The sequence below is a fragment of the Bidens hawaiensis genome, unplaced genomic scaffold (assembly GCF_021521415.1).
Source record: "Bidens hawaiensis isolate Kalapana, Puna unplaced genomic scaffold, B.hawaiensis_p1.1 tig00004773_1, whole genome shotgun sequence".
NCBI classification, from domain to species: domain Eukaryota; kingdom Viridiplantae; phylum Streptophyta; class Magnoliopsida; order Asterales; family Asteraceae; genus Bidens; species Bidens hawaiensis.
Window position 1 is genome coordinate 494,920 of NW_027491297.1, and position 14,792 is coordinate 509,711.

The 14,792-nt window shown below is 34.9% G+C and overlaps 1 protein-coding gene across 1 annotated transcript; it reads right to left on the minus strand.

Moving 5' to 3' along the window:
- Window positions 1–796: 796 nt before the first annotated feature.
- LOC143628014 (external alternative NAD(P)H-ubiquinone oxidoreductase B1, mitochondrial-like) lies at window positions 797–3,964 on the minus strand. The gene is made up of 8 exons (XM_077097706.1): window positions 3,894–3,964; window positions 2,764–3,043; window positions 2,002–2,679; window positions 1,826–1,930; window positions 1,493–1,756; window positions 1,284–1,405; window positions 1,092–1,211; window positions 797–1,015 (listed from the first exon to the last, which is right to left on the minus strand). Exons 1-8 carry the CDS (start codon window positions 3,962–3,964, stop codon window positions 928–930), a joined length of 1,728 nt encoding a protein of 575 aa, XP_076953821.1. The 3' UTR covers window positions 797–927.
- Between the last annotated feature and the right edge of the window lie 10,828 nt (window positions 3,965–14,792).

Genomic DNA, 14,792 nt, shown 5'->3' on the forward strand with positions numbered 1-14,792 from the left:
CGTTCTAAAGCATTTGGACTTTTAGCACTTCCTAATGATGGATTTCCAACATTAAAGTTGGGAAAATAGTATTTTTGAAATCTCTTTTTCTCTTCGGATGTAATTTCCTTATGTTTTTCGAGTTTTCTCCTTTATTATCAATTTTGTTTGATTGGTAGTTAATTCTTCTACCTTTTTGATTAATTCTTTTATCGGTTCTTCGTTTTGTTTGATAATTTTTGCTGCTATGGCTTCTAAACTTTCATTGGTAGTTAATTCTTCTTTAAAGCATACGAGATTAAAAATTTCATAATTAATCGTAACTTCTTTATTATCAATTTTTGTCAGAGACGTCTTTAATAATTTTAATAAACAATTTTGTTAGAGACGTCTTTAATAATTTTTGAAGTAAAACAATTTTCGTTCTCTTACAATCTCATGTTACCAAGCTCAGCGTTGTTTTGTTCTTGTTTGCTGTTTATAAACAAGAAAATACATCTTCTGGTTTCCGATGTGGGACAGAAACAAAGTCTTCTGCGTCTCTTCATTTTCAAACACATGATTTCTTGTGATATAAGAAAACAATGCTTATACCGTAGGTGCGGCAATACATAACCCCTAAACGAATTATAATCATGTTCATAATCTCTAGGTCATGTTAAAAAGATGTAGTGAACGTCTAAACGATGAATAATTGTTAAACGGTGAGTTATATACAGTTTCTACATGTCAAAATTGTAGCAATAAAAAGTAAAAGAAAAAAAAAGATTATATTAAAACCACAATAATATTAAAACCACAAATGAAAATAACAGGATACAAGTGAAGATCAGAATTCCATATGGACATCGGTTAGATATTTCCTCAAGAAACACAAAAACACCCAAACACAACAACAATTCTCTTCCATTCTGCCTCAAACAACAACCAAACCCGACCTAACATCAATTAAATCCGACTTGAATCTCTACCAAAAATAAATCTCCTCGTCCAATCAGACACAACAAGCATCCTTGTTCTCCAACTCACTTGCTTGCTGCATTTGTCCCAAAATACAAAAAAGAATCATGTACGGAAACATATCATATGCAATATGCAGAAAACTATATTACCTCGCATACACAGAATACCATAGCCATTGTGTACTACGCCCCACTGAAACCCAATCTCCTGGTAATTCTGCTGCAGCCTGCTCTCCACCTAAAGGCGCAAACTGCCCAAAATGCTTATACCTTCCCTCCCCCAAAAAAAAACAGTCAGAAAACCGTCACTTTTAATAAGAAAATACAGTGCCAAAATAATACCTAAACGGGCAGAAATCATGACGCCCAGTACCCTTGAAACGACGCGGGCCCTCTGGTGTAATTTTGGCCAACTCCCTCTTATTAAAGCAGTTTGATAGATATGTCCCTTGTTGGGCCGCAACCTTTCACATAAATCATTATAAAAGTTGACTGATATGCCGTTTATCTATTTTGTTTACAAATAAAACCAACAAAGGAATACGATTTACCTGTGCCGTTGCAGGGAGACTTTTCATCTGAGAATCAACCTCAGAAAGAGCTAATTTAAACCCTTCAATGTCAACTTCCTTTCTTGCATTTCCATCCGTATCATTTAAAAGGTCGGTCACATTACAAAGATGTTTACTCTGTAAATGAAGTTCAACTTGCGGATAACGCATGAGTATGTCATCAATAATATCTTGAAACTCGTCAACAGTTAGCGTGCCTGATTTATCCGTGTCAGCAGCATTGAATATCGCACCAATATCTTCCTACAGGATATATTTATTCACCAAACGTGATGGGATTTTGTAACAAATTAATAAGAAAATATTAAATACCATGACTTTGCGCTGATCAATGGTCGCACAATCACCAATAGCATAAACATTTTCACATCCTTTTACTCTCAACCATTCATCAGTAGCTAGAATCTTCCTACTTCCCTATAAATGTATTAGAAATCAAAAATCAATCATCGAGAAACAAAAAACAAATTAATAAACTAATAATAAACCTGGCCAATTTGGTCCATGAAGTCCTTGACAACGGGTCGGGTTGAAACACCAGTTGACCAAACAACCATTCCACGAGGCATGGAAACATTTTCACCACTAGATTTGACTTTCACGTTGACTTCTTTATCCGACACACCTAAAACCCAACATTCCGTATGCACATCGATACCATCTCTAGCAAACTTTTGTTCAGCAAACGTACTGATTCGACTGTCATACGTGTTCAATATATGATCACCAGATTGAATAACTGATATTCTAACCAAATCTTTGACCATAGGATACAATTTGACCAAATCTTCATGAACAAAGTCATGTAATTCTGCTGCAAATTCTACCCCAGTGGGCCCACCTCCAACTATTACAAAATGTAGGTTTATTCTTCGCTCTTCTTCGGTCAACTCGGGCAAAATAGCCTTTTCAAAACAGTCGATTACACTCCTACGAATCTTTTGAGCATCTTCAACTTCTTTCAGAAAATGGCAATATTCCATCACACCAGGGGTATTAAAGGTATTTACTTCCGCACCCGTTGCAACAACCAAATAATCATAGTCAAGAGAGAACTCTTTCTTTCCTCCTAAATTTGAATCGATAACAGACCGACACAAAACTTTCTTGTTTGCTGCATCAATCTTCGTGCACTCCGCTTCCCAAAACTTAATTTCTCCATTTTTCTATATATAAAAAAAAACAAAATCATATATACCAAACAGTTCATTTAGAATATCTAGGAAATACAATTTAAAAGCAAGTATTACTTTTTTAATGATGTTACGAACGGGCTCCACAATGCTCCGTGCTTCAACTGTGCCACAAGTAACACTAGGTAACAATGGTGTGAAAGCAAAATAATTTCTAGGAGAAACCACTTGAACGTCATATGAACTAATATCTAAATCTTTGAGGAAACTTGTACTAGCCCATCCGGTTCCAAGAACAACCACTTTTTTCTTAGTTGTTAATCGTTCGTGTTCTATGTTGCCTGTGGGGGTGGGACCATTTGGTTGTGATTCTGAGTAAGCAAGAAGTCCACCACCACTGCAGACATCAAAATAGATGGAGCATATGATCATTCAACAAGACATATGTGATCCCTATTTATATTAAACTTTAAAACTAGTGGTCCTAGCATTTAGGAATGGTATAAGATTAGGGGCGACAATTCCCGACACAACATGAAAAAAAAAAGGTTTTGGGTCGGATGAAACAGCCCGTTTTCAACACGACCTGTTTAAAAATTGGGTTGACCTGTTAACCCGTTTAAGAGTTTCTAAAAAAGTGGGTTGAGGTTAAATATTTTGATTTCTAATTTTCTTTGACAAATAACTTGTTAAACTAAAATCGATTTCCCTTTTTATCTACTCTTGGTTTCTAACAAATTACTATATTTAGTAGATCTAAAACTGTCTGTTCTCCAATTATTCTTCTAATTTAGAGCTAATTAAATAAACCCAAGTTGATAATTAACATAGATTAGAAAAAGGTTTCATACTTTGATATATTAATCATATATGCAAATGAAGAGAGAACGGGTCGACCCGAAACATCAGACCACCATATGGAAAATGGAAAGTGAGAATTGGCATATAATAATAAAGGATATATAGAATAATAGAGAGTCACTACTAGTGGGTATAAAAGCAAACAGTAATGATTAAATAAAATAGGATATGCATGGTTAAAAGGTTGATAATCAAACAGTTGTGTTGACAATAACTTGATCTATTGATATTCTAACACATTCTCCAATCAATCGAAACTTAACCCCTGGGAAAAACCAAATAATAATTTGAAGCCCTAACTACTGGTAATTAATAATAATAATAATAATAATAATAATAATAATGAAGTAAATTGAAATGGTAAAAATGGAAGTTAGTTAGTGAACCTGAGGGAGAAGACGACGAGAAGCTTGGAAGAAGATGAGAAGGCTCTGTTCAAGTAAGAGACGATGGCCATGGTGAATGTGATTTCGAAGTGACAACCATTGTAAAAAAAAAAACCTAACTCAAATGCTTCATTGTCAATATACACCCAAAACTGATACACGTGAGATTCAAACTTGGGTCTTCACTGAATAACTGAAACCTCCTATCACTAAGCCATAAGTGAGGATTTTTATTTATTTATCATGTTTAGTTTTAAAAGAAAGAGAAAAGTCTTTATTATCAAGCCCATGCCAAAAGTGTCGTCTCACAATAAGGCATGAAGAGGGATCATCATCTTTGGTCATTCTGTTGTAATTCTTACCTCTTGCAGAGGAATGTCATCACACACTTTCATATTTTATAAGATTGTAGGCTATAAATGTGTTTCAATAATAGACTGGTGTGTGGATTAAAATAATGCTTTAGATTTAGACTTATATTCCCCTTTTTTTTTTTTTTAATCAAATCGAAGTTTTATATAATTTACTATAAAACGATTACAATAAAGTGGCAGGCAAACGGGCAACAAGCTGCGCCGCAACCCCCTTTTGAACAGCAAAGCCAATCCTGCTAAAAACGAAGCTTTGGGACCTAGAAGCTGAAGAGGTTCCGTGTACGACGCGCTGAACCCTACTCAAAAATTTCACAGCCTCTGGAGCTAGAAACCCAAATGTATCAAAAATACTAAGGCAGCCTTTAAGGGTGCGAAGTGCGTCATCAAAGCGCCACATTGCGCCTGAGCCCTTGCCCGTGCGCGTCGAGCTACTAGGTGTGATTTGGTGCACAACATATATAATCATGATTATTCTTTATGTTTGTTTCATTGTGTCATCTCTGGGTAGTTTAAGCACACTTGTGTCTTATTTTATACAAATGTGTTTCATGTGGGGGTTTAATTACTACATATCTAACACTTCTTGGTAAATGAAGTTATAAGTTATAAGTTAATTCAGTGAAAAAAAAAAGGTTTGATAACTCGACTTGAAATAAATCTCTTTTAATATATACAAAGATCGATTTTATTTTTTTATTTGCTAAATTACAAATAGAAAAACAAACATAAAAAGAAAATAAATCTTGTTGATTGCTATTGGCAATTTAGAAAAATAAAATAAAGCCCCTTGACAATGTGTAATTATTAAAACCTTATCCTTCTAGATGACCGACTACTTCCCCTCTTCTCTACATTCTTTAATACGCAAATTATTATTATTAAAATTAGAATCTAAAAATATTACGTTGACGGGACGTGAACCCGGGTCTATCGGGTGAAAGTCGAGCATCCTAACCAACTAGACTACAACGGATTTGTTAATAAATATCAAGTATATGATCTGTATCTATAAAAGACAAACAAAAATTGAAAATGAGATGTTAATATATTAATTACAAGAGAAAAGAAATATATGCCAATATCAAAGTAGCAAACAATTGACAAATTCAGAAAATACTTCAGTTATAAATTACTCAAAAGAATATACATGTATGTTCAGGCATCATGGAGCAACTTGATACGTACACACGGATTGAATGGTTTTTTATACATAAACAATTACCTTTTTTACTAAAACTTATAACCTTCCTATTGGTATTTAACAAGCCCGGCTTTGAAAACCATTACAAAATTTTAGGTCGAAGACGAGTATAAATTCGGATCTTAAGACTTAAGTAAAATATAAAATTCGATAACTCAAATAAAGGTAATCATACGATGATAATTGTAATTACAATACACAAAACATATAAATTTTAGCAAAATTAATCTATTTTACATACCTAAATAAAACGTGATGCTCTCTTGCATTTTTTGAAGCAAAAAACTCGATCAGGTCTTGATAATTTATGCTTTCCAATACATCGCTCTCAATAGATATCAACGCCAAGCCGTTAAGTCTTTCTTGAGACATTGTGGACCGCATGTAAGTCTTCAACAACTGAAATTTTGAAAAACTTCTTTCAGCCGAAGCCACGGTTACTGGAATTAATCAATAACACTAGATACGCATTTACCACATTAGGAAAAAAAACCATGTTACACCACATTGTTTAAAGCATCAAAAGGTGTGACAATATCACTAGATAAAAATATATCAAATAACTTCAACTCCAAATAAAGCTCCTCGGCATCAACATTGAACTTGTCTCCATGCTTTAATGCTTCTTGAAGAGTATAACAACACGAGTTAAGTTTTGTTTCATCAAGCGTCTTCAACTTTTTAGGAAACAAAAAACCAAATAGTTTTTCGTATTGTTCATATTGTTCAAATCTTGTTTCAAGAGAAGCAATCGCTTGGTCAACAATACATAAAAAGTAATTGACTTTAAAGTTCTCCTTAAAGTTTTCCTCAGGTGAAAATAAACTTCTTGCTCATGAGACTCGTCAAATTGTTTTTTCCTAATAATCGGACGCTTTTTGAGAGAATACCGGATCAACACTCATTTCAATGGCAATTTTTGTAGCTTCATCAATAGCCTTAGAGAAGCCCACTTCTATATAAGTTTTGAAGAATTTAGTCAATTTCTTCACTTGTTTAATAGCAACATCGAGAGTCATATTCATGATTGCAATCTTTTGCTCACGAAATTCACCGTTGATAATATTTCATACCCGATGACAATTGCTATATAAAAATCAAGCTCACAAACTTCATTATTTGATAGCGAACGAGCATCACTTTGAGTTTTAGTATCTGTATCGGTATTGATGTCCCTAACTTCAGGAAAAGCTTCTCTTACATCATAAGTTGAAATCTAATCGGTTTAACACTATCCACACGACTTTCCCAACTAGTGGGACACATTGACTAAAGAGTCAATCCTTTAACATTGTCTTTTAAAATCACCCACCTCTTAGTAGAATTAGCAAAGTTGGAATAGATCCGTTGTATGACACCAAAGAATTCTTTAGGTTTAGTGCAAGTATTAACCATGTCATATAATACAAGGTTAAGACTATAACAACCACATGCGGCATAGAAAGCTCTAGGATTCATATTTAAGAATCCCTTTTGAACTCCTTGATGTTTTCCTATAATGTTTGATTCATTATCATAGCCTTGGCCACGCATATTATGGACATCAAGACCAAGAAACGTTAATTCTTCAAGTGTAACATCAAAAAGTCCCTTACCGGTGGTATCATCAACAACTAGAAAACCTACAAAAGATTCCTCAATAGTAACAGTATTAGAGTTTAAATTGACATTGACATACCTCACAATTATCGACATTTTTTCTTGGTGACTTATATCATGAGTGAAATCGAGCATGACAGAATAATACTTTGCTTGCTTTATCTTCTCGATGATTTCTGATCTAATCCGATGTGCTAGCAAACCTATTAACTCGTTTTGGATGTTGTGCCCAAGATAATGTACATTTAGTTCATCATTCATAATATGTCGTACATGTCCTTTATACATGGGTCAAACTCTTCCAACATCTCAATCAATCCCAAAAAGTTTCCATTACTTTTTTGATACAACTTCTCGTAGGATCCCCGAAATGCTAAACCATTTTTAGCAAGAAATTTTACAAGTGCAGAATCCTAAAAATAACTTCTCTTCAATAATCTCTTTCTTTCTTGGATTGCTCGTATGCTACTTTGTCAATTTTTCCTTACTTTTCAACCTTTTACGCATTCCAAACCATTGTTTCATATTATTCAAATGTTCAATGCTAAGCTCATGATCTTTAAGTTTAATGGAAGAGTGTTTCCAATTCGTAAAACCATTGCTATCCAACCCACCTTTGGTTGCCCATTTCTAAAAAAATACAACAAAAACACAATATCTTGTCAACCTCCTTCGAATACACTAGCCATGCTCAATCACAAGTCTCCCCATTAGATTGGCATCTTGTATACATGCTTGAAGAAAACCGTCTTCCTATTGAATTCAACGGACCCTTATGAATAGTCAAATCTCGTTTTGGAACTTTCTCAACCAAGATATTGATCATGTAAGGACTAAGGGTATCCCAATTTCTAGGATAAAAAATATCAATATTTGTATTTATATTACCTCCATCCAAATTAACACCTTCCATATTAGCATCAACATCATCTTCATCCAAATCAACATAATCTTTATCCAAATGAACATCCAAATCAATATCATCTTTATCCACTTGAACATCCACATCAATATCATCTTTATCCGCATAAACATCCACGTCAATATCGTCTTCATCCACATGAGCATCCACATCAATATCATCTTCATCCACATTGACATTGACATTACCATCAACATTAGCTTCAATATTAATCACACTATCTTTATCAACATAAACGCATTCTTGTTCTTATTTACTGCTTGAAGTTTGAGGTTGTTTTGGAAAAAGGTTAAATATATCCCCAGCTTGAGACTTTGTTAATTTTTCCGCCCGTTTCCTCTTTTTAAGTTTACTATAAATCGTCAATGTACCGCCATCAAAAGACATAAACCTTATCAACTTGCTCTTACATGATATATGAGCCTTAGGCTCAAACAGCAAATCCATTCCCAAACGTCGTCGAAATCTCTTAAGGTCGAACATAAAGAATAGCAAGGAACGCACGTCCTTCTAATTCTACCTTACAATTCATAACCATTCTCATACTTCAACGAAAGTATCGCTAGTGGTCTCTTCCATAAAGTCTCAGGTACACAACTACATTCTTCTTATCGTCTTCCTTTCATATTTTCTACACTATGTAGCCTCATCTTTTCATGCCTTTTCAATTAAAATACCTTGGCAATCATCCGTCCTTCTCGATCATCTCTGCTTTCTATCATTCGCTTCATTACTCACGATCCCAATGACTACCTGATAGGTACCTGTATTTAGGAGGCATTTTTTCTGAAAAATATATATAGATATATTGTAAGGCCCCGCTACCGGTAGCCCTACTTTCGTGTTGAATTTACTCATAAACGCAGTTCTAATATCAGAGTAAATTAAAAACATTCGCGGAATATAAAAACTTTAATAAAACATTTCATAACAATTCAAAACCTGTCTTAAACAACCAACTTGTCTTACGAAAACTAAGTAATTAAAACATAACACGCCCTGAGCCTTCCGATGCCAGTCTCTTATTCAACGCCACGTGTCCCCTCAAGCGAGCTGCCTCATCCTACTCACCTGCGTGCATACTAAAAGTCAGCTACGCTGAGTGAGTTCTAGTTAATCATACATTATACAATACACACAAACTTATATTCTTTTATTCATACTTTCATACTTTCTTTTGTACTAACTTGCTTTCATATCTTACGTTATAAAGAGCATTACGCCCTACATTCCTCGAGTAATATTAGGGCTCGGTACCCTCCTTCCTCGAGTATTATTAGGGCTCGGTACCCTCCTTCCTCGAGTATTATTAGGGCTTGGTACCCTCCTTCCTCGAGTATTATTAGGGCTCGGTACCCTCTTTCCTCGAATATTAGTAGGGTTCGGTTCCCTAGTTCTCGAATATTAGTAGGGTTCGATTCCCTCTTCGTTACTATACAACCATACATCATACCTCGAGTATTATAAGGGCTCGGTACCCTTTTCGTAACCATACAACCACACAATCATCCTTTCATTCTTTTATTAACTTTATCACGTTAATACACATGAGCATACATATCATACTTACCTTATACATAGCGTTACAACCTGACAGTACGTGCAATATCCGAAGATCGTTCACGTACCATCAAGCAATCATTCAGACATTTCACATTATTCACATAAGGCATACACTTATCTCTTAGGATAAGCGTATTAACAAACATATTGAGTATGCACACAGCCCCGAAAACATAACACATAAATGGGGCTAGAAACTCACCTGAATCCTGTTACGCTCTCCGTTAATCGTTATTCCCTTCTTGAGCTATGCACGGCTAACTGTATAATATTTACATGTATCAATTAACTACTACTACTCATGTTGTATTTCTATCTTTATATAACCCACAACGAACGGGGGTCCGGGGGCAGCGCCCCTGGCAGCGGGGTCTAGGGGCGGCAGCCCCTAGCAGGGTCCAAGGGGCAGAGCCCCTGGCTGGGGTCGAGTTGCCAGGTCAGCTTGGAAAATTTTTATTTCCATTAACTGTCTTAACACATTTTTCATTAGGTTTTTAATTTATTTTCTAATTTGCTAACTCCAGCGAACTTATCATTAAGCGAACTTAACAACAAGCGAACTTAACATTAAGCGAACTTACTGTAAGCGAACTTAGTGTTAAGCGAACTTATATTTTAAGCAAACCTATCATTCAGCGAAGTTAAGCATTCAGCGAACTTAACTCAGGCGAAGTTAGCATTGAACGAACTTATCACCAGGCGAAGTTATGGCTTGGCGAACTTACTCAGCGAACTTATGTACTCGGCGAAGTTCATACAATGGCGAACTTAGCTTGCAGGCGAGGTTAAGCTTGCAGGCGAAGTTGTTCAGCAGTGATTACTGTTCGCTCTAAAACCCCTTAATCATAATCGTTTAACACGAAATCCAGGAATATGGTATTTAACTAACCCGCGACTATTCCTATAGTCGTTTTTGGTTAAGATTTGACCCGAAAACACGTAAAGTTTGGACCTTTAATTTCAGAAACGTTCAATACAAGATCTACGGTTTATCTTAAACGAACCGTACATGTTTATGGGTTTATTAGGTTCGTATTAGCATCAAGTTCGCTACTTTACGCTTCGTTTAGATCCGATCTATTATCGTTTCAAGTTTCAAGTCTAAACGTGTATAAAAATGTAAACTTTAAAGGTAAAACGGCTTACCTTTATACGTTCTTCGGTCTCGGTTAGCTTGCTTAAGGGCTCTAGATCTTGTATCTATCTTGAATCGCGTGTGCTTGCTCGGACCTCACCTCTCTTTCTCTCGGCCGAAATATGGTGTAGTGTATGTGTGCGTGTTTTGAATGTATAGAGAATAAGATGGAAATGAATGATGGTTTAGGGTTTAAGGGTGATTTAAGGAGGTATTTATACCCCTTAAGGGTCATGGACCTAAGGCCCATTACCCTTAATCCATCTTAATTAAATCCAAGTCCATGATCTTTTCCATATTAGACGTTAGTTAATATTATTCAATGCATGACAATTTAACGCAACTTTCTTTATTTATTATTAGAATATTTAGGATGTTATATATATATTAGTAAAATGCGTTACTCTTATTCAATAAACGAAACTGTTAGTGTTTCTTGTAATCAACTGTTAGATATATATTAGTATAATATATATAGGCATTTTTTCTTGTTACTCTTATTCAATAAATTTATAATGATATGATCGTCTAAATTTTACCAAGTAACAAACCTCTACTCAAGAGTCAGGAGAGCTGGATAGTGGAGAGTCGGACTGTCGGAGGGAGCCAAGAGACCAAAGAAGCCAGCGTAGCGGCGCTGTGGCTGGCCGGAGTGGACTGTGGACGCCGACAGACCGATTACGGTGGTGGTTTAAGGGTTTCAAACTTTCAATATTATGTCTGATCTGATGATGAGTACGTCGTACGTTAACGTCGTGCCTCCTGGTCTCCTAATTCATAACCTGGTAAACAAAATTGTAAATGGTTTATGAGCTTTCATATTTTGGGCAATTGAAAATTGTAATTGGCCTTGTTAAAAGAAAACTGAAATACAACTTTTAATATATATATATATATATATATATATATATATATATAATTTTAAAAATTTTCGGGCCTGCCGGTTAGTCGGGCCTAGGTCTGTCGACCACTCCGCATGAACATCCACATCCACATCAATATATATATATATATACTTTTAAAAATTTTCGGGCCTAGGTCCGTTGACCACTCCACCCTGGTCAATGGTCGGTCCTGGTATTTAAAATACTGTATTTTTTTAATTTTAAGAAGTTAGAAGCAACGGCTTCGTATTACGGGTTTCCTTAGAACTTATCAGAACTTACACATTTACTTCTAAATACTAGTTGGTTCACCCGCCGCGTTGCGGTGGGGTGTCGGTACGAATTACCAAAGGAGGTATTGTGACATTCGTCAATTTCGGGTCACTTTTGTTATGTAAACCCGACCCGTTTGTAACCCGAATATTTCAAATATATAAAATATTGGATCTTGTCATTTAAAATATATAAAATATATAAAATATTGGTTTTTTTATATTATGCATTGTTTGACCATTTAAACATACCCATTTTTATGCAAACCATAAAAGAATCTTTATACCCAACCCTTCACTCCTTCCCTATATATACACACCCATCTTCTTCATTTTACTCTTGCTACATCTCCAAAAACTCTCTCAAAACTCCATAGATTCAAGGTTGTTATTTCTTATGTATTCTTGAAGTTTTGACTTCTCAAGTCAAACTAACTATAGTCTTTCAATTTAACTTGTTCATCTAACATTACTAACTCTTGAATATGGTGGTACAACATATATATAATACACACCCCTTGTTTCCTTTATTTGTTACTTCACCGACTCTGGTTGGTTAAGTTTCGAATGTCATAAGGCAAGGCTTCATGGAGGACTTCGTGTTCTTGATATATATTTACACACACATAACTTATTATACGTATCATTTATGACTAACTTCTAACCCTTTAGTTTGTTCATCTTATTTACAAGTTTCATGGTGTGGGTTTGTATAAGACTAACCTCGGTTTAACCGAAACTAGTCCAAACCGGAAACCGAACTTTTGTTTACTAGTTTTGTTAAAATAGTTGTTTAAACATGTTTATTGCTAGATTTGAGTCTCAAAAATCATTTTTACAAGTTCTTTGATATTAAGCATATGGAATCCATCTATGAACTCGTTGGGAGATGGAAACCGAACTAAACCGAAACTTTTGCTTAAAAGACTTGTAGTTAACTTTTTTTGTTGTAAAATTTAAGTTTCCTTCAGTTATAAACCAATATACAAGTTCTATGATATTTGGGCATGTAGAAACCATCTATGAACTATTTGTGAGATGGAGACCAAACCAAACCGAACTATACCGACTTTTACTCGCTTAAGACACACAAGTGTGTTTTTAGCTATCAAGACTTGTATATTTCTTTAAAAAAATAGTTTACAAACTGATTTTAATTATTTTCTTAAGTACTTGGAATAGTTGGATCCAACTTGATCTCATAACATAGTTTGGACCGACAAAACCGAACACTCGCTTAACGTGCGTTGTTAGTTCTGAACAATAGATCTACGTACTTGGTTAAGTGTTAGTATGTTTTAATGAGTTATCTCATAACAATTAATATTTTGGAAAGTTGACTTTGGGTTCGACCATTTGTCAAGACCCGAACCGACAACCCGAACACTCGTTAAAAACCCGTTTTAGTGTCTTTAGCCTAATGGAACTTGCATTTTAGCATTTTCCCCACCTTATTACTTAACATTAGTTAAGTAAATATTAAGGCTAGATACTTTAACCCGGTTTTGAGCAAACTTACATTTTTTAAAAGGGTTATTATTATAAATTCTTAAATAGTTACATTTTAAACCTTGAACTTTAATTGATTAGTTTTTGCAATAATTATTTTATTTAAAGATCTTCAAGACAACCTTTCTAAATCCAAGACTTTCTTTTATTTAGGCTTCATACGTTAAACTCGTCGTTCCGGCAAATCTCCAAATAATCAATCTTTCAAGTTTATTACTTGAACGTGAGTAACTTCATACCCCGTTTTCTATCTTTTATTTTGGGGGTGACAATTCAACTTATCCAAACTAAATGTTTTATACTTGGGTCTTAAACCACAAACGTTGTTGTATACCTTACTTGAATAATTGCTCGATTTGGTGTTCTATGCTTATTTGACTATGTGTTTATCGCTTTTGGATGGTGGAACTATAAGTCCTAGACCATTTGGCAACCTCTCATGGCAAGGTATCGTTAACGTAATGCAATTAACGATAACTATAAAATCCTAAACTATTTGGCAACCCCTTATAGTTGGGTGTCGCTAACTTGTTTAGCGATAACTATTTTATCCAGGTTTATAGCTCTTATTTATTGTTTTGTATACTAGTTTTGTGGCTTTTCATACTATATATCTATTGTTCAAACTTATGAATTGCTCACCAACCTTTGTGTTGATAAACTTTATTTTATGAAATGTTACAGGTTTGCATCTAAGTTGATTATGGAGTTCGGTGAAGAAAACGTCACAAATACCGTTAGGATAATAGCAAAAATGAATAATATTTGATTTGCTATATTTTGTTATATTTTGTTGTATTTGAGTTATGAATATTTGGTTATGTGACATTTTCGATGTTGTGAAATGAAATGAATTTGTTAAATATTGTCGCTTTAAATAGTGTCATGCGCTTATGAGCAATCGTTGCACCCCGGCATGTTCCGCCGCCTTTGGTCGGGGTGTGACAGGTATTTTACGTACCAACCTTATAGCCCTACATTACATCATACCGGGTCAAGCCAGCCCAAAGCACCTAATTTAGACTCGTACAAAAACATGACTCATTTGAACACAAAAATATTTTGACCCAGCCTATTACCACCTCCATTCCATACCTACGAAAATTAAACAAAATAAAACCAACATAATAATAAATCTAAAAATCAATATACAAAAAGGAAACACTGCCATTAAAGTCAAATGGTTATGTCTAGAGGATTACAATTAATCTAAAACTCAACGAAGGAAAATATAAACAGAAAAAATGCAAGATTTAATTAACCTGGTGACCCATGAACCACTACTACGGTACTACCCATAGCCATCAAGAACTCACCTTTACATAAAACCGCACCTCCAACATATGTGTTTCCCTACATTTTTGGAAACTCCGGTGGGAGGATGAATGCAGAGTTGTGGGTCGCAACTATTTTTTTCTTTTTCGGGTTGTGCTGGACTGC

Coding starts and splice junctions, on each gene's coding strand:
- LOC143628014 (XM_077097706.1), bottom strand. CDS start 3,964: ATGGCCATCGTCTCTTACTTGAACAGAGCCTTCTCATCTTCTTCCAAG. Junction 1,757..1,825: donor TTGATCAGCGCAAAGTCATG/GTATTTAATATT, acceptor TATATCCTGTAG/GAAGATATTGGTGCGATATT. Junction 1,016..1,091: donor TGGTATTCTGTGTATGCGAG/GTAATATAGTTT, acceptor GGACAAATGCAG/CAAGCAAGTGAGTTGGAGAA.